General features: G+C 42.3%; 1 protein-coding gene and 1 long non-coding RNA gene across 3 annotated transcripts in view; one reads left to right on the top strand and one right to left on the bottom strand.

Annotated features, from left to right (window-relative positions):
• tanc1b (tetratricopeptide repeat, ankyrin repeat and coiled-coil containing 1b) overlaps positions 1-24,105 on the bottom strand; it is an 81,070-nt gene that overhangs the window by 8,139 nt on the left and 48,826 nt on the right. For both annotated transcript variants that reach the window (XM_088416088.1, XM_088416089.1), the window contains exons 8-22: positions 18,040-18,162; positions 17,630-17,911; positions 17,397-17,551; positions 16,075-16,306; positions 15,778-15,944; positions 13,405-14,012; positions 12,332-12,440; positions 12,052-12,174; positions 10,239-10,475; positions 9,980-10,165; positions 9,013-9,091; positions 3,987-4,120; positions 2,384-2,507; positions 835-1,010; positions 585-717 (exon numbers count right to left, since the gene is read on the bottom strand). In XM_088416088.1, coding sequence (XP_088272214.1) covers positions 585-717; positions 835-1,010; positions 2,384-2,507; positions 3,987-4,120; positions 9,013-9,091; positions 9,980-10,165; positions 10,239-10,475; positions 12,052-12,174; positions 12,332-12,440; positions 13,405-14,012; positions 15,778-15,944; positions 16,075-16,306; positions 17,397-17,551; positions 17,630-17,911; positions 18,040-18,162 — 2,868 coding nt within the window. The remainder of the gene's footprint in view (positions 1-584; positions 718-834; positions 1,011-2,383; positions 2,508-3,986; positions 4,121-9,012; positions 9,092-9,979; positions 10,166-10,238; positions 10,476-12,051; positions 12,175-12,331; positions 12,441-13,404; positions 14,013-15,777; positions 15,945-16,074; positions 16,307-17,396; positions 17,552-17,629; positions 17,912-18,039; positions 18,163-24,105) is intronic.
• On the top strand, positions 2,195-2,676 carry LOC148423372 (uncharacterized). The gene is made up of 2 exons (XR_015865776.1): positions 2,195-2,414; positions 2,496-2,676. It is a non-coding gene; the product is annotated as an uncharacterized LOC148423372 (long non-coding RNA).

The following is a 24,105-nucleotide window of genomic DNA, read 5'->3' as shown; positions in this document are numbered from 1 at the left end:
ACGGTTCGGCATGCTGAGAGAAAGTTGAAGAGTCGCTCATCGCTGAGCCGTAGCGAAGATAAGCCGCTGCACCAGACAACTTCACGTATGTATGTCGTTATGGTGATAAGTCACATTCTAAACTTAGCCCGGCAGCATGAGGGAGCAATGAAAGGACATGCGTGGACACAGCCGCACACACGTACGCAGAGTGAAGTGCAAGTGAATGGAAGCAGTGTTTTTGCGCAGCATTCCACAAAATTAGTCGGAGCTTATTCTAAGAGCCGCGAGATACTGCGCAAACAAAAGAATGAAGCAAGCCGCCGCTTTTATTGACATTTTTTAGGACCAATTTGGGCAAAAATGTTTCGCACAAGACTGGAATATCTGCTTTCTTTTTCCATGATAAATGATGTTGTTTTTAATTCCAGAGATAAAGTAGCACCTTTTTTTAAGAGGAACCATATTTGGTAACTAAAGTGGGAATGGAAACCAAACGCCACATTTAAAGATGTATCGTAAGGGGTTATCAACATCTAAGTTTTTTCCACATTAAAAATGATTTCTGCTGTTTGTTTGAAAAGAAAGAACCAAAAAAGACCTACCCAGCTTGGCCCCCTTCTTCAGCAGCGTGACCACCACCGACGTGTTCCGACAACCGATGGCTCGGTCCAGAGGCCTCATGCCGCTGTAGTCCACATGCTCCACCACCGCCCCTCTTTCCACCAAATACTGGACCTAAAGAAGGCGCTAGTTAAGCACATCGGGTAGCTGGCTAACACGCGGCGGCGCGCGCTCAATAAAGGCGATGACCCCAGTCACGTGTTTTTGCCCATTGCGCGGCCGGCCACGTACAATCTCCGCGTCTCCAAAGAAGGCGGCCAGGTCCAGTGGAGTCCGTCCGTTTTTGTCGGTGTGGTCGATCACGGCGCCTTTCTCCACCAATAGCTGCACCACGTTCTTGTGTCCTTTTAAACAGGCCCAGCTCAGGCCTGTCAGACCTTCCTTGTCCATCGAAGTCAGAGACGCACCTTTTGAGACACGACAACACTCTCGATTATCTTCTGGTCACTAAACCTTGGCTTCCAAATAAACAATTTGTTTCTCATGTGTTTTTTACCGTGAAAAAAATACAATTCCACAGGACTGTACCTTATATTAAGAAATACAAGAAAAACAAAACACATACAGTAATATTTAAATTAAGGAACAATCCAACGACAACAAAAAGCGCAGTCTCTGATTTGTGGATTTTGGTTTCTGCAGGTAATTTTGGGAACGTAATAGCCAAATATCTGTTATGAGCTTCATAGAAAATAGTTGTTGAAAAAACAGGATTATTCACGAATAATTATGGAAACATTTGGAAATTGATTACCACATTTTCAGATTATAAACTGCACCAGCAAAAAAATAATAGTTTATTTTTGTCATTTTAAGGAAGCTTTTTTTTAAACAATATCATCCCTTCAACACAGAAATGGGCAACACCAAAATATTCTCAACATAACATTAACACATTCAGATTGTTAGAATGCTGCACGAAACAACAGTAACATGCCCGTTTGCATTTACTAATGCATACTGCCCCATGGTGGTGAGTAAAATAGTATTTCAAACTCAAAATCAATACTTGATAGCGTCTTCTTCTGTCTCTTTGTGTTCAATGAGTTTGCCCCCTGGTGGCTAGGAGTAAAACTGCAGCTAAGCCGCACCAATCAGCCGCAGTGTTCAAAGCGTGAGAAGAAAGTAGTGACTTATAGTCCGAAATTTATGAAAGTTTACAAAATGTATTGATTTAATCTTTATTGACGTTGTGCTCCTCTGGTGTGTGAAAATGGACCAACAGGGAACAGTATAGCAACGTAGTGTTTCAAGATTAAACAACTAGTTGCAGTAATGTTGATGAAGGATTATAAAGGCGAGGATCAAGGATATATGCCTATGAGTTTTGTCTGATTCACCTAAATGTGTTGCTGCATGTTCATTGAAGCATTTCTTTAAGAATAATAACGACTGCATTAAAGCATTTAGTTAGCCCATCAATGCCACTTTGCATTGTGTTAGCATATAACACACAGGCACAAGTGTAATTCTCTTTGTTTTACGTTTAAACTTCAAATGAGATAGGCAATAAATAACTCCAAGAAAGCACTTGGCCTCATTTTGAAGAATTATTCACTACCTGTTGCCCGTCGGGATGTTCGCTGCCATCACTTAGCGCTCGTAAATTTTTTGCCGCGCTTACACAGTACATCCGAAACCTTTTAAACACTTGATTGTGTTTTATCCTGCTTTGATGCCAGGGTTTGTCTTCGTTCTTCTTTGGAATGATGATGTCTTTCTCAAAACAATACGGATTTGCGTGCACGGAGTCACGAGCGGAGCGGAGCGTGTGGCTCACCTTTGGAAAGCAGAAAGTCGACGGTGCTCAGGTGACCCTCGCAGGCCGCCACCATCAGTAATGTTCTGCCCTGCTTGTCGCTGACGTTAATGTCCGCGCCGTGCTGCAACAGCAACTCCGCAATCTAGGAGAGAGCGTGCCAGATTGACGCGTCATGGCTGGATTTGCACCGCAGGTCCAAGTGGGCCCTGAGCTGCCCTTACACGTGCACTTGGAGTGACACATATCCCATGCGGCCGTATTGACGGAATGACTCCAGTTGAAGTAGATCAATAAAGCGGCATTCGTATGAATTTGTGGTCCATTTCTCTTCTTTTTTTTAAGCGTAGGCCTAATGTAAACAATTTTATCCAATAAATATGGTATTGTTATGTACTACAGGATTGGAGCTAACCATGATTTTAATTACAAAAAACGCAAACATTACGATTTAGCTGGTTTTGCCTTACAACGTGTTGTGAAATTTGAAAATGATCAAGGCTTAAAAGGTTTATTTTTATTCAACATGAATATAATCACCCTGCTTTCACGGAAGGCTATAGAAATAGGAGAATATTTACCATTGAATAGATGACATTCTAATCATTGTACTGCTAGTTTACTGCATTAGAGATTCCTTTATTACTTTTGGTTGCAAAAACAAAAACAAATAAATAAAACCACAAATTATTTTTCAAAATACTGTTAACCCTGAGGATCTCTTTTATATTTTTCTGATTTCTGAATTGAAATGAAATGTGTTCCAGCCCTCCCACCCAAAAAAATGAACGTTGTATTATAGAACCATGATGGAAAAAACAACAAATACATTTTTTTTTTATATAAAGTACTGTAGTATTAATGTGATGGATGTGTGCCTTTAACCCATGAATTCCGATGGATCTATAGGTTCCCAGTGGAAAGATTTGCAATAAAAAAACCAAACAATTTTCAGGCATATACAGAAATGAATGCATGTTGCCGTTTTGATCTCTAGTAATTTAGTGCCTTTTTAATGCTTTATCTTTGATGTATCAAAATCAAAGGCCCGCCTAAATTGACGCCAGGGCTTTAAATGGAAAGACAAAGTTCGTATGATTTCTTAGGCCCCATTAGCCGTAACATGGCATTCATATTACCTTTGTGGAACTTGACCTAGGCAGCAAAAACGCCCCATTTTTATCAATCTCAGGGCTTACGTGAACGTGACAGCACCGTTGCTCAGTTGCCTGATTTGTGCGCTTAGTCAGCGAGCCATGATTGGTCGTCACCTGAGCGCCAAGCAACCGAAATGTCATTTTTAGTCGACAGTAAATATCAATATGGCTACCCTTAAGAAGTACGGAGAGTTATTTGAGTGTGTGTGGTTTGCGTTATCCGATTCAACACGTATGTTTTTTTCTTTTTTAATGCAAGGCTCGCTTAAACCGCGCGGTATAAATCCAACCTGGTAGCAGGGACAGTAGTTCTTGCGAACTACCTTGCCCTCCTGGTCACCAATATGATTCCGCCAAAACGCTACGAAGAAGCCTATTAAATGCAACACACTTCGGAGCGCATCACGCAGAGCAACAGAAATGAGAATCAATGGTTGCCGTGGATACGGAGGCGACGTGGCTCTCACCTGCCAGTGGCCCTGCCTGACGGCGCAGAATAGCGGAGACACCCCCCGCCGGTTGACCTGCTGCACCGTCACCCCCCTCTCCAGCAGAAAGCCGCACACCTCCATCTTGCCTCGGCCTGCGGCGGCTGTCAACGCTGAGGAGCAGACAGAGGACGCGGCGAGCTTTACTTCACGGACGTCATTCCGGTTCAAAGGCGCGCTTGCAAAATGCGTGACCGGGATGTGTTTACTGCACTTTTTCGCATCGTTCAAAAGTTACTTCCTGGTTTGTTTGGCTCTAATGGGGGCTATTTTAAACAGCATTTGTCCCATATGGCCGTAATTCGAGAAGATGAAAGGAGCAAATGGGTAGTATCGGTCGGTACTGTGACGACCACAGCTGGTCGCTGTATGTACTTAGCATAAATAAAATCTGCTAATGGACAGCGGAGAGAGAACGTTAGAACCGAAAAGCAGCGAGTGTCAGAATACATTGAAAAAGAAAAAAAAATGGTTGAGATATGAATTTAGGAAAAAATAATTGCACTCTATAATGAAGCACTTGTCAAAAAATAAAAGTAATAACAATATAATATTATGACAAGAATTTAAGTCAGAGCCTTGTGATTAAATTTAAATGAAATTACAAGTCCTTCTGGAGTGCATTTTGGCCAACGGGAGGCAGTATATTGTCACTGAAACCAAAAAAAAAGAAGACTTTCATGAGAGGTTTTGAGATTTTGAATAAAACAATTATAATTCCTAAAACATACTGGGATAACAAAATAAAACTTTGCTCATACAAATCAAAAAATATATATTTTGCATTATGCATTCATTTAATGGCATTCAGTATTTGGTGTATGTGCCTTGGCCACCAGTGGGCAGTGTAATGCATGGTCATTCATTTGAACGTTCCGAAAAATTTGCAAAATTTTATTTACATCGGAAAACTACAGTTTACATTTTTACTGACCATTTTAGGACATGCTGATGATCCTGGCACCACCCTGAAATTTCTGACAAATGATGTGTGATGCCTAAAATGTATGAAAAAAAATAACTAGAAACCAACATGGTGCAAATCTGAAACAGTCATTTCACCAAGGTAAAAGTTGCCGTTTGGATGTATTTGGATGTCAATATTTCCTCATTAACTCAAAATGAATATTAGATCCAAATATTGGTTATTGGCCTCGTTGACTAATAATAACAGGCATCAGCACAAAAAAACAAACAAACAAAACAATTGGTCTATCTCTAATTGTTTATGCACAAATACTCACGTTTAGCTATAAACACGGTAAGATAATTGCTCTTGTCAACAGGACATCGGGGCCCTCATTTGCCCAGATCTTCTGCATGTCTTAGTAAATGTGTTGGCCGGCCTAACTGCTTGGCTGACAAAAACCTTCCGTCTTCAAAGCCAAACTACCCCGAGAGCAACAAGTTTTACTCAACACACGACTAATTATCCCGCCGAAAAATGTAACAATCAAAAAGGAAAATGTATTCCTCGTCATGTTAGTGACCCTCGGATGAAGCCCACCTTCTTAGCAAGGAGGTTGTGAATGCCAAGCTAAGAAAGTAAATGTGATTGCTTTCTGCAGCCAGAATCCCATTACCATCAAATTGCACAGCCAGAGCCTGAACTCATCACAGGTAAATAACCTGGAAGATTAACTGACAATCTCAATCATGCAAACACTCTGTTCCCGCCATGGCTTCCAATTGCAAAAAATTGCACAAATCAGTTTTTTTTCCTAGAGGTTTTCAACAAAGTTTTTACCTCCCGAATGAATTAAATAAGCAAAATGTCCAAGGAAAACACACAAAGTGCCCTTATCCCTCGGCATCCTCAAAGAAAACAAGGACAATATTTGAAATATTTGCTGCTGTTTACTTTGAAGCGATTCTATAAGCAGTGTGCTGAGGAAAACGATTCCCGGGAAGCAAATCATCTCTCTTTGCATAACGGCGAAGCATCCTAAGAGGAAGCTTTAAAAAAGGAAGCCGGCACAGATGTGCAATCCAATCATCCTCTGCTCAACAATAGGAGACACACCGGGCACATTTGCATGGAGATGAAAGGAGCGTTTCATTTTAAACAGGTGATACACACAATAAGGTAGCAACTCTAATGGCATCTAATATGAGCCCTTTTCCGCCTTTGCAGAAACGTTCAATTTTGACGGCATGGTGACAGACTCACAGAGCTTCTAATGTAATAGTGTGTTGGAGTTGCAGTAAGTGGTGTGGGATTGAATCGTACTGGGGGGGACATTTATCATGATGTCCCTATCATGTAGCTAAATCAGGAAATCAAATGAGTATTATTATCTACTGCACAGGAGCTGGAATGTCTTTGGATTGTGCAGAAATTACTTATCCATTTTCAGCGGTAAAAAATGTAGTCTTTGCCAGCCATATTGACTACCTCTCCATTCCCCACCCCCCCGCCTATTTTCCACAATGCATTGCTTGTATTCTTAAAGGGCCAGACTACGCTTGCGCTGTTTCACAGTCATTCCCCCATGCATCCGTTCACACCCCACCCCCTCCCCCACATGTCAGTCAGTCAAAACACCATAATATTACGCCATGACTTTATGCATGTAGAACGCTAAGCGTTTTTTGTTTGTTTGTTTGTTTGTTTGCTTTAAGCAAAAGTGCCTTCATTTGCGGCTAAACAAGATCGAGTATTAACAGGCTCTTAGGCATCTTCAGACTCTACGTTAGGACTAAGCGTGGGAGCGTTATTGGAGCACGTCGGGTATGCGCGACTATAAAGTTTGATAAAACATGCGAAGCCGCAAAATGTGAAGTGCGAAGTGGCGGGGGACCACTGTACGTATATACTTTTCTATCTGAGTGGTAATCTTTTCGAGTGTAAAAGCAACACAAGCATTAACGACAGGATGATTTCATCTGACCTTCAACCCGTAATACTCCTTTGCAATCTAAAGTTTCATTTCACACAAGGCTACAACACAGCGGAAGCCTATTTTCCACGAATACAGATGGGCTCCCGGTGGTTTCTAAATAAGGTCCTGGTGGCGACGGGGATATCAGAGATTGTGGTCATCACAAGGACACCAGAGTCACTTTGCCACAGACCTGCAATTTCACTTGGGTGCAACGGACGTGTCCGCTAGCCCAGACGCAAGTGCTCGACTGTGGCTATAAGTGGCTCCACCGAGGAGGAATATTTGGGATTCCTTTGCACCGACGCAGTAATAAGGTCTGACGTCCTGTGGCCATTTGGAAGGGGAAATGGCTTGAGCAAACTGTGGTGTGGACAGACAACCCAGATAGAATGACCCACCTTGTGAGGAATCACGATAAACTAACACATTGGCTATTTTCACACCACGTGCTTCTACATTTTCTGACAATCTTGTCACATATTGTTTTTTATATAATTATTTTTTTCTTGCCCTGAATCTTGATGAGCGCTTCTTTTACGTTCAACGGCATATTAAATGGGGAAGAAAAGAGCTCGGCCCGCTACTCTAAAAACGTATTATTGTATAGACGCACTTATCTGGTGGTTGCGCAACCTACTGTGGGTTGTTTTTTACAAAGGGTGCAGCTTTGTGTATTACTCTAATCTCCGTCAACATGTATAAGTCCTATTTACTCCTGGATCCAAGGGAACGAAATGTAACAACATAAGTACAGCCTGATAAAAAGAGATTTCAGAGATGTGAGCATCTGAACATGTTGAAATGGATTTTCAATTTCAGCTTCAAATTGATACCAAATGAGCAGTTGAGAAGTGATCCAAATTAAGCTTGGTGTGACATAACAATCGGCCACATGCAAGAGCAACAATGTAGTGCAACCGAATGAGGTGATCAAATTAGGGAAAAATATTGCTGATGATTGCCTTCATTTTTGCCTATTAAGAGCCAAAGATAATTATTTTTAAATGTAATTATTCTTATTCATATTTCCGAGGCCAAAAATCCTGCCAACGCATACACGTTATACAAAAAAAAAAAAAAAAATACAAATTGGACACGAACAAATGACCAAAATCTTATATAGCATATTGATTGATGACCATATATGGAACTGTTGTTCAAAATAAATGGGAATAAATACAACAGACAAAAGAAACCTGACAAGAGCAGTTAAAAATGCAATTCAGCCTACCAGGAGGCAGAAAAAAAAACAGGAGCAGTTACCTTGATTTAGGCAAGCTCCCTCTGCCCATTTTTACAACTCATCTTAAAACTCATTTTTATTGTTTGGCTTTTGGCAAAGCATGAGATTCAGCATTGGCGTATTTTTCTGGTGTTTACTGTTTTCTTTCACATTTTTTTAGATTGTCTTAGTTCTTGCAAGGTTTTTTTCACCGTGTAAAGCACAACAGAGGGTCTTTTAAAGTACCTTGTATAGAGAAAAATACAAAACACAGTACTTTTTTAAAAAGTTGGGTCAAAATGTCGGTTATTCCGACCTAAAACATTTTTTGTGTTGTATTATCAATGAACAGCAATGGCAATTCCCAAATCATTTGTGTAATGTTTAATACACTAATTTTTAGAGTCCTTTTAAGCAAAGCGAACCGCCTCAAATTTGGACGGAAATCCCATTCCAACATGTCGCGTCATCTGTGCAAATGATGAAGATGTCTCATCTCCCAACCCGTATGCGATGCGAGCAAACCCCCCGAGCCACCCAAATGTAAGTTTGGTTGTGGAACAGATGGAGGAGTGCTTGAAAACGTCTGAAGTGTTGTTAGCCTCCAAATAAACATCACCGAGAGGAGACAGAGCAGCAGTAATCCAGCGGCGTGCTGGAGAACCATCCCTCAGAGGAAATGCTTGTGTTTACCAACCTCTAAGTGGAAACCCACATGACCACAACAGCAAATGCTTTTACCAGAAAGAACATGACACAAGAACGCGGAGGGATCATAAAATTGTGCGCACACACATTTGGTTTGAGACCTTCCGCCCGCAAGAGAGGACCGGAATGATAAAACGGCGGATTGTGATAAAATGAAGCATGTAATGTAAAAAGATGGATGACAACATACCTGTCTCTCCCCACAGAGTGTCGTGGCTATCAATTTGCACGGCGTACTCATTATTCACTGCCAGCAAGCTGCTCACAACCTGCCAGGAAAAAACTTTGATAAATGGTGTACTGTTTCAGCATAAGAGATCAAATAAACCGCTAGGACGCCATGCTAATTTGGAGTGAAAATGACGGGCCAGGGGAACGACGGTCTTGGCCTCTTAAGTCTCAAAACAACACGGCACCTTCCCGGATTGAATTGTTAGCTTTTCGGATGACCGCGTTTAGGAAGAGAAGATCATGTGGGACAAAAACGGCACGTGCCCTTCTGCAGTAGGGGAACCTTGGTTTGCAATGACTCCTGAGATTAAGAATGGCGCGCAGTGAACTACTTTCGCCTCCCAGGTGAATGGCACCATCATCAAAAGTGTCATGTTGTATCACACTCGAGATTTTATTTTTTGCTTACATCGCCCAAGCCTAGTTATAACGATTAGAATTATGAAGCTAATCTTGCTATCCCGTCGATGGGGTTTGCCGTAAATAGTTAGCATTAAGCTAGGTAACTTTTCCAGGGTTACCTTTTGGTAAATTGTGGTTCATTATAAAACATGCAATTCTCTATTCATATGACGTTTGACGGGAAACATATACTGAGAATCAGAATAAACTGAGTGAATTGTAGCGAATTATTTTCACATGTATAGCTCGAAACCACACAGTGAAAGTCTCCCATTGAAAGAAATGTTCAGTACCTGTCAAAAATGCTGCTTGTTTCAAACTTTGCTGCCACCTAGTACATGCGTCTCAAATTTTTGCCGGCTGCAAATAGTTTCAAATTTTGAAAAACCAAGGACCTCTGCTATCCAATCAAAACAGACCTTGATTTGCAATCCATTTGAAGTCACATAAGAAAAGAAGACTCTTCCTACATGCGCCGTATGTTGCCATGAAGGGTGAAGGAGTTGCACACGCATTAAGCAGACCTGTGTATGTCCCATACTGGCCGCTCCTATCAAAGCCTGCTGCAGGGCTCTGCTCTTCAAATTGCAGTCCTGTTGCTGCCCATCAGCGCTCCATTCCATCTCCAGCAGGTACTGGATAATATCCGGATGCCCACGGAGAGCGGCGTGCACAAGAGCGCACTGCCCGCTCTTATCAATGTGGTCGACCTGGCACGCAAACAGTTGTCAGCCGGTTTGGATACGCTGCGTGTATTTCTTTTATATGTGAACATCTACTCACCTTGGCCCCTCGCTTGCAGAGCATCACGACGAGATTCAGGTGCCCCGCGGCCGCAGAGTAGCACAGGGGGTTCATTCCGTTTTCCGACACCACCTCTATGCTGGCGCCGAACTCTAACAGCAAAGAGGCGATTTCCAGATGGCCGAGGTGGCACTGGACGCAGATGACTGGCGCGTTGTTCAGCACCTCCGTGCGGTAGTTGACATTGGCTCCGCCCAGCATTAGCAGACGGCTTACCTGATGGGCCACACAGACCGTTGGCAACATTGGGCTCCGCGCAAAAAGTACAATCAAACGATAAATAATCGCTAATAACCGTTAATACGGAAAACCTGCAATTGTCCACATTGGTAGCTCAAATCATTTTTAAATTCATTCATTACTTTTGTACTTTTACTATCTAATAGCTTTTTCATTATGATGAAGGACCAAAATAATCAATTCAGGTAAATAATTTTTAGTGTGTGCGAATGACTGTTCGTCTATATGTGTCCTCTTGTCCAGAGCACGATCAATGATATATGCAAAGACTTGATCCCAACATATTTATTCCCAACACCATCACCATGGCTACCAACACCAGCTTCAAATTTGAAGGTATTTTCACAACACGTAGAGCATTTTTACATTCTAGTCAAATCTTTGGGAGATGTTACCTTAGCATGAACTCAAAGGGCGCGCATTCCACCGAAGCAAATATCAAGACGGATTTTTCTCCTCTGCGGGATGAGGAAAATCAATAATACACGTATAGTACAACAAAGGCACAGGGCCAAACGTGTATTCGGAGGACAGAATATGAAATGGCGTTAATTTGTTGCTTGTGAATAGATTTACTGTGACGGAGGACAGAACAAGGTCACTCTTGTAAACGTTGCTCTGTGAGTGATGTGGCGCTCGCGCATAATAACTCACAAATGTATATTGGTGAGGACAACAAGGGAAACTCTAACAACGGTGACAAGCGGGGAAGAAAGACAACTTATTTAGCCACAAGCCAGAAAGCATCAATCAGAGATAATGGGTTTTCTTGAAGTGGCTAATGTGGCCTCTCGGCTCAAATAAAACAGTAAACGTACTGCATCAGAATTGATTTGAAAAGTTATTTTTTGCACTTGTGCAAGCTCTCTGGTATTGCTGATTACCAGTAAACACGGCGCATAAGAGGCTCCAAAGACAAGAGAGACCTTAATGGATCAACACTTAAATTGATTGGGTGGCCGGCATCCAATATTGAATGTGTTTGTGGGGCTAGCATGTTTGTTCAACACCTTTTTGCCATTCAGGCAAGTAAAAACTGGGCGATGTCATGCAACAAGGTTCCACCGGTCCATTACCTTACACGCTATGCAACTGAACTTTACTATAGACGCGACCTATTTTACGATGTAACTAATAGAGCAGATGTCATTTTGCACGGAGGCCAATGGAGTCAGTAGGCCCCTGCGTCCACAACTATGGTGCTGACGGTTTAACGTGAATGGTTTATGAAGTGGGTGTGTGCATGTGACCTTCGTGCCTGGACATTTACTACCACGTGACAGGGACTAAAGTCTAAGATTTTTCCAGCCCGCTTTAGAGTCCGCATATTTAGTTAGCATATTTAGTAGTTAAACGACATTATTTACTTACTGAACACCAGCAAATCACCTTTACAAAAGGCTCATCAGTAGTAATCGCTAGCTGACTGACCTAAAGAACACGCTGGCTGCAAATACTACAAATTTGCCGTCGCTTTTGTATACTTTGACTTTTACCAGAGTTCTTTGTTTCACAAGAATCCATACTTTTTTATTTTGACCATTTTCCTCACCTTCACATTGGGAGTGTATAGGTTTCTGAGAGAGGCTAATGCTGCAGAGAGGCCGTCGGCACTGCAGCTGATCCACAAAGCCTGGAGCACACTGGATGACACGCCCGTTTTCTTACTCAGGCCCTGCCACACACGGGCAAACAGCAAAATGATGCACAATAACACACTTGTGGAGCACAAGACAAGATCTCCGTGCTTTCTCTCCATTCTTTGGTAAATGCATTTCAAAACATAGGCGATAATTTCCAAAAGTGAATGTACTTGGATGAGGTTTTGCTACCTTGAAGATGTGCGCCTTAAGAATGTGGTGTCCCAATTCCATGGTCTGTTGCCGATTCAGTTTCCCTTCTTGACGGGACAGCATGAATGCGATGAGAGCGTGACCGGTCCTGTGCAGCACAATAGATTCAGTGTTTTCCATTTTTTACCCAGCCAAAGAACCAATTTTCTCATTGGGAAACTCTTACAGCACGCTATCGGACAAAAACGTCAAAAGAAGTATGATTCATGCGGAAATATGGATATTTCCTTATTGATTTACCCAGTGTGAAATCTGGGCCAGTATAATTGAAGATTAATGGGACGGCCTATTATGTCGTATAAATAGCAAGACTTCTTTCCTGCGATAACATACAGTATATGCTGAGCACTCAAAGAAGCACTTTATAAGGTGTGTGCCATATTATTAAGAGATGGAAGGCCAATCTTGGAGTATCATTAAAAGGACATGCATGATTGGAAATCACTTTGATTGGTTAAAAATTCTCTGTATTCAGAGGCAGCCGCAGCATACCAGCTTTTATCCGCATATTCATCACATCTGCCAAATCTTGAGCCTTTGTTTTAATGAATGATTAGAATTATGAAACTCTGCTCTGGTGGACTTAGGAATCTGTTCTTTGTGAGCACAGATAATGTGAGAGATCCCGGGAGAGAAAATGCAAACACAACTGATATTATCTTGTTGTTTTCAGTTGTTCTAAAAGCCTTTTTTAATCTTTTGTTTAGGGTATACTGTAGTCCAGCTGTTATTTGTTATCACTTCTGTCAAGATTTTCATCTTACAATGGCCATGCGCAAGTATTTTCTGTTAATTTGAATATATTTAATTTGAATTAATTTAAAATATGAAGTTAATTAAAGCATTTCGAGGTGCCACGTACATCGCTATTCGAATCATTTTACTGAACCATAAAAACATGTTGTGATTGTCAAGGAAGAAGCCAACTGCTCAAAATCATCAACACCTGCGATTCAAATTTAATTGACAGTACCGTTAATTGTCGACCGTTGACCATTTCTGAAAATAACGGCGAACCGTCCATCATTCGACCATAGCGAATGGGAACTAACCTGGGGTCACAGAGGAAGTCGGTGCTCTCGCCGTCCGCCCTCCACACCAGCCACTCTCTGAAGGACGGGTGGCAAAACATGCGCGTCTTGTCGCGGCGTTTGATGAGGAAGCCGGATAGCAAGTCCACGCGCTGCTGGAAGTCCTCCCAGGGCAGCTCGCCTCTGACGTCGCCGGCGTTGATGGCGTGGAACAGCTGCTCGTCGGTCATGGGGTGCAGCGAGGCCAGCGCCACGTTGAGGATGGGCAGCGAGCGCTCAAAGGCCGAATTGGTCATGAACTTCATGTTGCACTGCAGCTGGTAGAGCTCGGCCAGCGACACGGGCACCACTTTGTAGCTGGAGCTTTTGATCACCAGGTGGCCCCTCTCAAATAAATCCAGGGTGAGTTTGAGGTACAGGTAGGAGCCCTGGCTGCGAGAGATGAGGTGGCCGCTTAGCTTTCCCACTGTGAGGGGGTCGGCTTTCCCGTTGAGGCTAATGTTGTTCATGATGTCCTTGCTGCCGCTGACGCGGTACTGGATGTATGCGTTGAGGTCGTTGTTGATCTCTTTATTGTCTGCAAAGTCGTCCAGAGAGATCTTGGAGAAAGGCAGAAGGCTGGTGATCTCCTATGGGACGCAGAAAGTAAAAAAACGCTTCAGTTTTAAACTCAAATGAAAATCATAAAACAGGCAGAGCACGTGTCCGTGGTTTCATATACGAATTTATCTCCAGCAAAATCATCAAGTGACGAGTGCACTTCAGGCTGGCCACTCCTGATGTTTTTGCAACTAAATGCTTTTGTATTATTTTGATTCTGTCACCAATGAATGGTTTCTAAGTAAAAGTCGATGGAGAAAACCTTGGAGCATATCCAGCCTGTCCTCATGATGAGGTTGATGCATCAAAAACGCTGATGAATACAAAACCTCCTTAGCAAAAGTAATTGAATACTTTCCTGTAGTTCAATTATGTTCAGCATGACCAACCAAAAACAGACTTTTGGCTGGAGACATCCCAAGGCTACGTGTAAAGAGTCAGACTTTTTTTTTTGTGTGCGCGTGATAAATATCGGAGGAGCAGTCGGCGAGCAAACACACCGCGCCTTCAGGCTCTAGCAGACACTAGCGACTGGAGAAAATGTTGATATGGAGTAAAGAATGATCAATTACAGTTTTTTTCAGACCGTGTATGAGTACATGTACATACATTTCAGTACTTGCTGATACCAAGTACTGAAGAGAGCTGTCAAGAGATTAACAAAATGAAAGATTAATTAAGATCTGTAATTAATCCAAGCAATTAAGATAATGGATGGATAGACTGACTTTTACAGGTACAGTTGGAACAATTTACCTTCTGCTGTATTTGAGACAAGTCCCCAGTCCAGGTTGCAAGACTTCAATATGGCCATCAGGACAAATGGGGCTGTTTTCTTTTGGCAAGTCACGCAATATTTAGAAAGTAATATAGGATAAAACATCGTCCGACCGCACAGACTTACTTAAACGCGTGGTGTTCTTAAGTATAATTTGGCAAAGAGCATTACTATGGCATGCTGCTACATTAACATCTTTGATGCTATTGTTAGCCGTGGCTGGAATCACAGCTGGGTGCTTTGCATTTATGTTGTAGGCTAAATTTGAGCAGCTTCCGTAGTACAAACTATACACTTTTCCTCTATCAAAGATGCCGTTGAGGTTTCTTTTTCAAAGTGAAATCTACCATTCAACGGACTGAAATCTCTCAATATGCTCTTCCGTTTTTTACGTCTTCCTTCTGCTCCTGAAGCCCCCCTCCCCCCTTATTAGGGATGGCATAAATGTGATTGAAAGAAAGAAGGTAAGTTCAAAACAACAACACTCGATGATGACATGTTTGTTTTGCAAAAAATGGATTGACAGAATCTCAGAGACTGTCTTCTGAATATGAATACGTTTGATTTGAAATGCCACAGTCAAAACGCAGAACTTAGCGGAAAGGTTTTAAGGAAGCGAGGAAACAAGTCTTTCAAACTGAAGCAATCGCTGTCTACACTGCAGACAAAAAGCCATAGCAGCAGACACAAGGCAATGACACAGCTTAATCCATGTATTCATCCATTTTCTATACTGCTTATCCTGCTCAGCGTCGTGCCGAGCTGAAGCCTCCCAGAGTTGACTGGGACAAAAGACAGACAATTGGCCTGGAGTGGTCACCACTCACAAGGAAGACAACAGCACACCCATTCATGAAGTGGAAACTGAACTGAAGCCGCTTGCACAGATGTCAGGAGAGTGAATCATTACATCAGTGACTCACAGTTTAATGATATGTTAGACGATATTTCTCACATTTTCCGAACCCTACCCCAATACCTAAAAAGTCGGCCATTAGCACCGAGTTGTTCCTTACCAGCAAGCTGACACGGACAGTGACCACCAGTTTGAGCCAGGGAGGAAACTTAGTTATGATTTTTGTAATAAAGGAGGAAACGGTGTCTCCATAGTCAGGCTTATGGAACTCCGCTTCGTTCAGTCCGTCGATCAAAATGATGAGGTTCTCCTCTGGAATCTTCCGCTCTGGAAAGCCACAATCGCAAAGATTTAGTGGAGTGAGGTGTGCAGTCAGCTTTCTATAAATCACGTTCATGATGTCACTTTTAAAAAGGCCAAAGCGGACATATTAAAAGATCAAACGGCTGGTTTTTACCTTTACGGAGGTTGGTCAGAGGCTCAAGGACGCCCCTTCGGAAAGCAGCCATGGGGTCCTGGACGCAAGAGCGCAGACTAAGCATGCTCTGGAGGTGGGGCTCTTTCAGCAGGAGCTCCCGGTACGCATTCAGTTGGTGTGCTCGGCACAATAGGGCGGCGATGCTGTGCACAAACTCAGGGACCAAACAGGTGTACGTGTTGTCTGCTTGGCAGTAATGATAGGCAACCACCTGGAACGCAACAAAATCAGCTTGAGGGATGAATGTTGACTGGTGGTGGAAACCAGAATTTGAGGCACTTGGGAAATTGTTGAGACAGAAAGAACAAACATAGAGGCTCTACAGAGACAGATAGAGAAGATCCATAGAGAAATAGCGGTGAAAAGTTTTGCAATTCTAATTTTGTTCAGTGTAATATGGCTTTGGTGGAAACTGTATTACTAGAGTTTATAGCAAATCTTTCAACACGGAAAATGTAGTCGTCCTTTGAAACTAATCAGGTGAGAAAAATATGGGTCCAGCTACCACAGAGCGCCTGATTAAGAAAGTGGAAAGCGCTTAATCATCTCAAATAAAGTAAAAAAAAAAAATACATATCCCAGGTGGATCTCTGAATCTGAGCAGGCCAAGGAAAGAAACAGAACTTGTAAAGACAGAAAAGAGATGCCTGCAGCGCGGGCATAACACTGCCCTAATTATACTCAAATCTGGAGAAGCTGACATACTTTCAGGGTCAGCTGGTGCGAAGGAGCATATGACCTGTTCCTCCTATTCCAGCAGTGTACCCCTGAGGCTACATGAGAGCACTTTAGGGAGCATGTGAGATGTTAACAGGGTTTCTGCAGGGATCAGCGAATCTAATTGACTGCTTTTGCCCAAACCCTTGCTTAATATTTTTGGAATTTGGAAAAGAAAAGTGAGCAAAAATATCAACTCAAGAATGCCTTGTAGCCACCGCAAAAAAAGCGAAAGGGCACACTTAAATCTAGGAACGGCTGCAGTGCGTTACCAACTAGCCGCTAGGCTACATATCGTAAATTGAAGCCAATCAATGTTTACTGATCCCAACCTTATCATGGTGAAGCAAACTCATTTCTGCTGACATAGCTAAGCTATATTGTCAGGATTAGGACAGTTGGCTTTTCATTACAAGATGAAGGGTTCGAGGCACCGCAACAATATAACAGCTCACTATTGCCTCCTGAGGAACAGAACCTTATTCTGGCTGTAACAAATGATCCCAATAACAACATCACCCCCGCCTCTACTTATACTTTGAACCCATTGACCCCCACCTCCGAGTACTTTAGAGAAGATGTACCTTTGCAGCCAGCCGTTTGACAGCCTCCTCCCTGCGGCGTTGCATTTCAGGCGTTCCGGGACAGCTGTTGGTCCTCAGTGTATTTGTCGCACTCGAGGGGGGAGTGGGTTGCGGGGGCTGGCTGAGAGGAAGTTCGGAGCCGGACCCGACAGCGCCTCAGAAAAGACAAACGGTTCTTTTAATTGCTGTTGTTGCCAAAAGGTAACCGTTACGGCAAAATTTTTGTTTCTCACTTTTAGGAGAGGCATTGGGACTATTGGACGCAATCTGTCGCATGCGTCCGCCGTGGCAGCTCAGGGCCACCAGCCGGGACACGACGGCCGTCTTCCCATAACCCACACTGCCCACGATCACGGCGCCATGGCTCTCGGCAGACTCGCCGTCCTTCAAGACGTCTTCCAGCTTCTGGAAGAGCCAATCGCGGCCCACAAACACGGAATCCATGGTAATGCTGGGCACTTCAAACAGCAGCGGCTTGAGCATGATGTCCACCGGTTTGTAGGGAGAGAAACGACCTTGGGGGGGGGGGGACAAAAAATTGCGAAAACATGTCATGGCATTGAAAACAGGAGAGGCTTAAAGTTGAAATTGAGTTCAAATCCAAGATGGGTTTATCGCCTCGGATTGCATGTACTGTCGTCACCTTTGGACTCCTGAGGTGGCCTTCCCCCAGTATTGTGCCAGGGGAGACGAATGGATGTCCGCAGCGGTGTGTTACGCTGTTCATCGAGATAGCTCAGGTCTTCCAGCTTTGTGGAGCTGGTTGCTATCGATACAGAAGAAGGGAGAAAAAATATATGAAGAAAACACTTGGGTGCGTCTTGATTTGGTTTATGGCAATTGTGAAGTGCAAATAAGACAAATAAATAATCCAGAGTGTGCTTTTACAGCACATTTGCAGTGTCTGTGTGGCGATGACGCTTTTGTGGCTTGCTTGCAAGAACGTGAAGGACTACTAGGATGGAATCCAAGTCAAACTTTAAAAGTACTGCTGTCAAACAATCAAAATGTTTTTAACTACCGGTAATTAATCGCATATTTTTCCATAATTATACATTCATCCATTTTCCATACCCGCTTATACTCACTAGGGTCGCTGTCTTTCTGGAACCTGTCCCAGCTATCAACAGGCACTAGGCGGGGGACACCATGAACTGGTTGCCAGCCAATTGCGGGGCACGAAGGGGCGAACGACCAATTGGGCACCCAATCGTACCAAAAGACAGTTTAGAGTGTAGCGGAAGGTCCAAGCAAGCTGGAATTGAACTCGGGACTCTGATCTGTGAGGCAGGCGTACTAACCACACTTTCACCGTGCCACCCTTTCCATAATTATTCACCATTAGCCGCATTTTCGCACTTTGGCTTCTACTATTTTCTACAAAGAATGTAATAGATATTTACTTGAGCAAAATATTGAAATCAATGTAAAATTACCCACATTTTATGATGTGTAGTGGAGGGAACTTAATCTGAACTGATACACCAAATCTGTACAACTAATATGCCATATGAATTTGGCTTTGTGCAAAACACCGTGCAGACATTACATGAGATTTCACCACTAATCTAGTTAGTTACCACTTTTGTCTATCTTCTCACCACTAATCTAGTTAGTTACCACTTTTGTCTATCTTCTTACCACTAATCTAGTTAGTTACCGTTTTTTTTTGTCTATCCTCACATCAGTGATTCCATTTTAGTGTGGATGCTTTTATAGGCCAAAACGAGTAAAAAAATGTTGACTGTTAATTATTTTTAACACTTAAAATCAAATAAAATAATCATCAGAGTTAACGCTTTAAAGTCATTTGTCCACTAGACGCAATCGGATGCAGTCTGCTCTATAAAAGGGGGGGCTGAAATGTGTTTTGAATGATTTTCAAGTGTCTGCTGCTAGCACTTCCAACATTTGAATATTGAGTAAAAAGCAATTTGAGGTTAAGAGCACTGCAAGAGAAGGTTCCCTGACACCAAACGCAGAAAGAGTGATGCAAAAGTGACTTCTTTTTTTTTGGTAGAAAATAACCATAAATGAAAAGCTTGGCATGACAACAGACCTTGGTGTATTTCAGGCAGTGTCCACACAAAGCCTCACATTACTCTTGCTTTCATCTATTCCCAATGTTTTTCATTTGAATGCAAACGCTTTCTGCTAAACTGGCTGTAAATGACAAAATCTCAACTTATTTCAGATGATGTCACAGAGAATCAAGCTAAAGGATCCTCAACGGTCCTTATGAGACTTGGGTGACAGTAGCTTTAGGACATGAAGCAAGGAAACAAAAGACTTCCATTTCAAGACACTTGAATGAAGGAACAAAGATACAGAAAGAGGAAGCTCAAGCGAAGACCTTGGCTTTTACATTAGCGCCCTTGGCAAGCGGAACTTCTAAAAATGCTGTACTGTGATATTTTGCTCATTTGCTCTCAGTTTTCACAATGCTAAAACACTGCAGACAGTGTGATGATACCAACGTCTGGGAATGTTTCGCCTGTTGATGGAGCAGATGGACGGCTACGCGGGCCTTATGGTTAGGAATTACAGTTTTGCTGTGGTACTTCATTTGGACAAAAGAAGCTGATTGGAAGAACTGATTGACTGAAAGGCAAAAGGACTACGGGAAAAACAAAAATAAAACGACCTGGCTGAATCCAAAAGACCGAGGCCAACACACAAATGGATAGTATGAACATGACCACGCCGTGTTTCACTGTATTTAACGCAGCTTTAGTGTTTATTCTAATTATGAGCATGTTTCCGCATTTGACCTCATGCAACCTTCCCGCTATCATATCCATGTAATGCGGATCGAATTTAGACTCCGCTAAAATAGTCGTCTCGAAGCTGCAAATTTACTCTGGCCTTCGTCTGTATGATGAATGGTTGTGATCCTAATTCTTCTCTTCCTGTGTGCACGTGTTGGTGGATCTGCTTTTGGATTGCCAGAACCCTCTACTGTGATGCATGTGGTGATCTTATCTGCTATATTCTATCTGCTGCTTGCATTTTGTACATTTCCTGTATTTTTTTTATTTTTTTTTATGTTATACATTATCCTCTCTGGATTGCTGGATGCCAAAATCTGAACATCTGTTATTGTTCTTAGGCCGCGTTTTTGGAATTAGAACTTGAATCGGGTTTATCGTTTGACTACAGTAGCTAGGATCCGGTGGTAAATGAAAACTTTTTTTGGTATGTCAGTCAAAAATGTGAAATTTGGTGCATACCTAGGTGTGGTCATTGGTCAGTAGAGTCTGATGCACTGATTATTTAAATTATACCTTTATCCACAACTGTTCTGGTGATTAAATTGATTAGTGTGCACTTTTGCCAATATATTAGCTAGATTCATGTTTGGGAAAAAAAAATACAGCTCTGTGAATCCTTCTTAACACCGAGCCCTCGATTCTCAGCGTTCCTCAAACAGAGTTTACCTCTTCCACGAGTGCGGAGGGAAATCATTTCTAGCGAGCCGCAGAAATGTTGCAGATGACTGCTAAACAGCCCAATAGTCTACCTCAGCACGATGCACAGAACAGACCGCACACCATATGTAAATCAAACCACATTCAGTCCAGTGCCAAACACGTCACATTGAGTCATAACTCAAAAGACTGTCAGTGTAACACTCTTATAATGCATTTTAAGAGTGCAAGATATGCTATTATCAGTCCAAAATTAAACATAATGTACTTGATAAAAATCCACAGGTGAGCTACCATGCATTATGTGCGAGTACATTCGTGTACATTAATATCTCGATGTCTGTCTCCCATTAGGTGTTCATTGTTGAATAATGCCATCGCCATGGTGACACATGCTCTGTACTGTTGAATGGCAGAAAGAAAAGCAGAGACTGTCACACTCAATTTTTCTTAATATACATCTGTGGCTCTGTCACTTCCTCAGTAACTAAACACTGTTTACTGACAACAAAATAAAATAGGAGGAAGTCATCAATCCAACTTTGAGGGCCCCTCTTGATTACTCTTGTTTTCCCGCTTTGTCTAGTCATGAACAGCGGCTACCATCCAAACATTTTGACCAAATGGAATTTAGAGCAACTTACATTGGAAGCAGGAGAAATCAAGAAAAACCTCCCCGTTTTTTACCAGCTGGTGGGGCGCAGCTCCTTTGCTAAGTCCCTGGAGAGGGCTCCCAGCGGATGAGCTCAGCGAGGCCACAAAAGCAATTGCTGTGCCCCAGTGCCCCCATGCAGGCACACTGACAGCATTCAGCCGTTGAGCGGAAGGTTCGGCTGCCCTTGCTCTCTCACTCGCTAAATGAAAGAGTGTCACCATGCTTGCCCTCACCGCCATGCATGCATGTATTGTACTTGTGTACACTGCTCCGTGGTAGAAACGCAGGGAGGCTGTGACAGAGGGGGATTTGCGGGATGCGCTGATGGAAAAAAATGTTTCCCAATGTTTGATTTCGGTTCGAAAGTGTGGAATTAATCAGTGGTCCTTGCAGGAGTTGAGTGAGGGTTTAGAAAGAGGATTATGAAAGAAGAGCGTGTGGTACAATTAGAAGGACATGCAGGTTAAGGGTACAAAGTCTGTATTTCCAATGCTGAGTATTAGAGGAGGTTCACTCTAAAACACGGTGGGGATAAAGCAGAAACTTTTAGGTGTTCTTTCTGACACATTAAGCATGATTTATTTATTTTTGGTTTTGTGATGTAGTGCATCCAGTAATCTTCCTTGTTAGACCAATTTTATTCAGGTTTAAAAAAGTCCACCCCGTTTCAGTTTTGAATTGCTGTGTCTGTCTGCAGGATATTCAACAGTTAACATTAGTTGTAAGGCGCAGACCATTTTTTTCCATTTTTTACAGAACTGCATAGTGATTCAAATGTTTTATTGTGATGAGATTCAAGGGAGACACAAGGAGCAATAAATTAACATCTAGCCTCTAGCAATGACTGCTAATGAATAATTACTGCAGCTCTACACTATTATCCTCGCTAGGGCAAATTGCAGGTTTTGAATCATTTTCCCAGGCATAAAGTACCCGTAAAAAGTTTGGATAAACCCGCTAATTCAGTTTTGTTTTCGTTATTTAATAATTTAATTGCTTTCACACGTTTGATACATTATATATATGTATGTATACACACACACACCCAATTTTATATTATGCTGGTTTAAACTGCAAAATGTTCCCAGTGTGGATCAATAAAATCCGGGCAATGTTTTGTACATAGTGTAGCTCCTCGCCATTTATTAAACCGCTGGGTCCCATCAATTGGACTTAAGTAGGCTTTACTGTGACAGTAGTTGGGCGACAATGTGCCCCTTCAAGCTGTGACATACAGACACAAAGATTTCTTGGAGAAAGGACATTTCATCAGATGTCACTGTGACCTTTTTTGCAGCGCTGGAGTTTTTTATTTGTGTCGTCTTTTCTTGCCTCAGTCAATCCATGAAGTCCATGACAACGGCAATCCATCACAACACACTTACTACGATAAGCGCCTCAGTCTTTAAACAAGGTGACTGTCTGAAATGACAACATTCATGGTCTAAGCCAAATGAAAATACTTGTCATACTTCAGCAGCTTGAGTCTAGTATTGCGTGATGTCCTCAAATGCCTCACAGATCAGGTGAAGATGACTTCAGTCATTCTAATAAAACACACATGTGAGCTGCAATCAAATCTTACTGCAGATGCCACACATGCAAAAGCTTCTGAAGTGTACTTCTGAAGCACACCTGACCTTGCTTGTCAATAATCCACACAAATAAACGACAAATGATTCTAGCTCAATATGTACAATGTGGAAAACAGTAGACCTTGGAAAGGAAGAAAACAGAAAATAGAGTGAGCTCTACCTCATCCAAGGCAAGACCACAAAGCTCTGCTGAATGGCTGAAGACCACAGATGAACTGGAACATCATTCCACAGCCACTCTGGCCCCTTATACGCCATATACCTCAACTACAAGCAGCTCACACTTAAATATGGGATTCCAGTGGCAAAAAAAACAATATGGCTCCATGGTTCTATAATCCCTTTAAAAAAGGGCTTCAGTCAAATATGTAATTCAAAGTACCTACAGTATAATTAAGAGAATGGTCAACAGAGAATCTAGGACAGAAAACTCAATAGTGGTGAGGAATGTCAAAACGGAGTGCTGTTCTTTTGTTCTTTTTTTAAAATCTTCAAATAGCTTATTTTGATTTGCAAAGACCAATATTGATGGGATCTTAGTGGCCACCGAAAATGGGAAGCACCTGTGTGTCCAGCCGTAAACAAAACAGCCCATATGTTACTGATTAATAATGCAAATTGATATCTTCTGCAGGCCAGTTTTACCGCAATCAGATTCTACACGCTATTGACGCTTCCTTCCGCAATTAACGCAAGATAAATGGCTTAAGCAAATTAGCTTCGAAAGAGTCAGGTATATTCAGGACTTTGTGCTACAAGACAACCGCGACTATATCTAAGTGATCTAAGGTTTCATGTGTAATTCAAAAATATTACCTAGAGAAGAACAAAACTCAGTTTGCCTCTTGGCAACATTTTCAAAACGCATGTCTTTATGACAAATCATCTGACGTTACTTTGTCTCACATAGTCTCTTATTGTTCATGTATTCTTCACATGTTCTCAATCAAAACCAGTCATTTTTCCGAAGCAAAAATCGTCCTTCCCAGACATATAATCTAATCGAGAGAAAAGGCGCTGCCAGGCAGGAG

This window comes from Hippichthys cyanospilos, chromosome 5 (assembly GCF_059441005.1).
Source record: "Hippichthys cyanospilos isolate Australia breed blue-spotted pipefish chromosome 5, RoL_Hcya_1.0, whole genome shotgun sequence".
Lineage (NCBI taxonomy): Eukaryota > Metazoa > Chordata > Actinopteri > Syngnathiformes > Syngnathidae > Hippichthys > Hippichthys cyanospilos.
The sequence above is the reverse complement of the archived record's forward strand: the minus strand, read 5'-3'. Positions and strand labels throughout refer to the sequence as shown.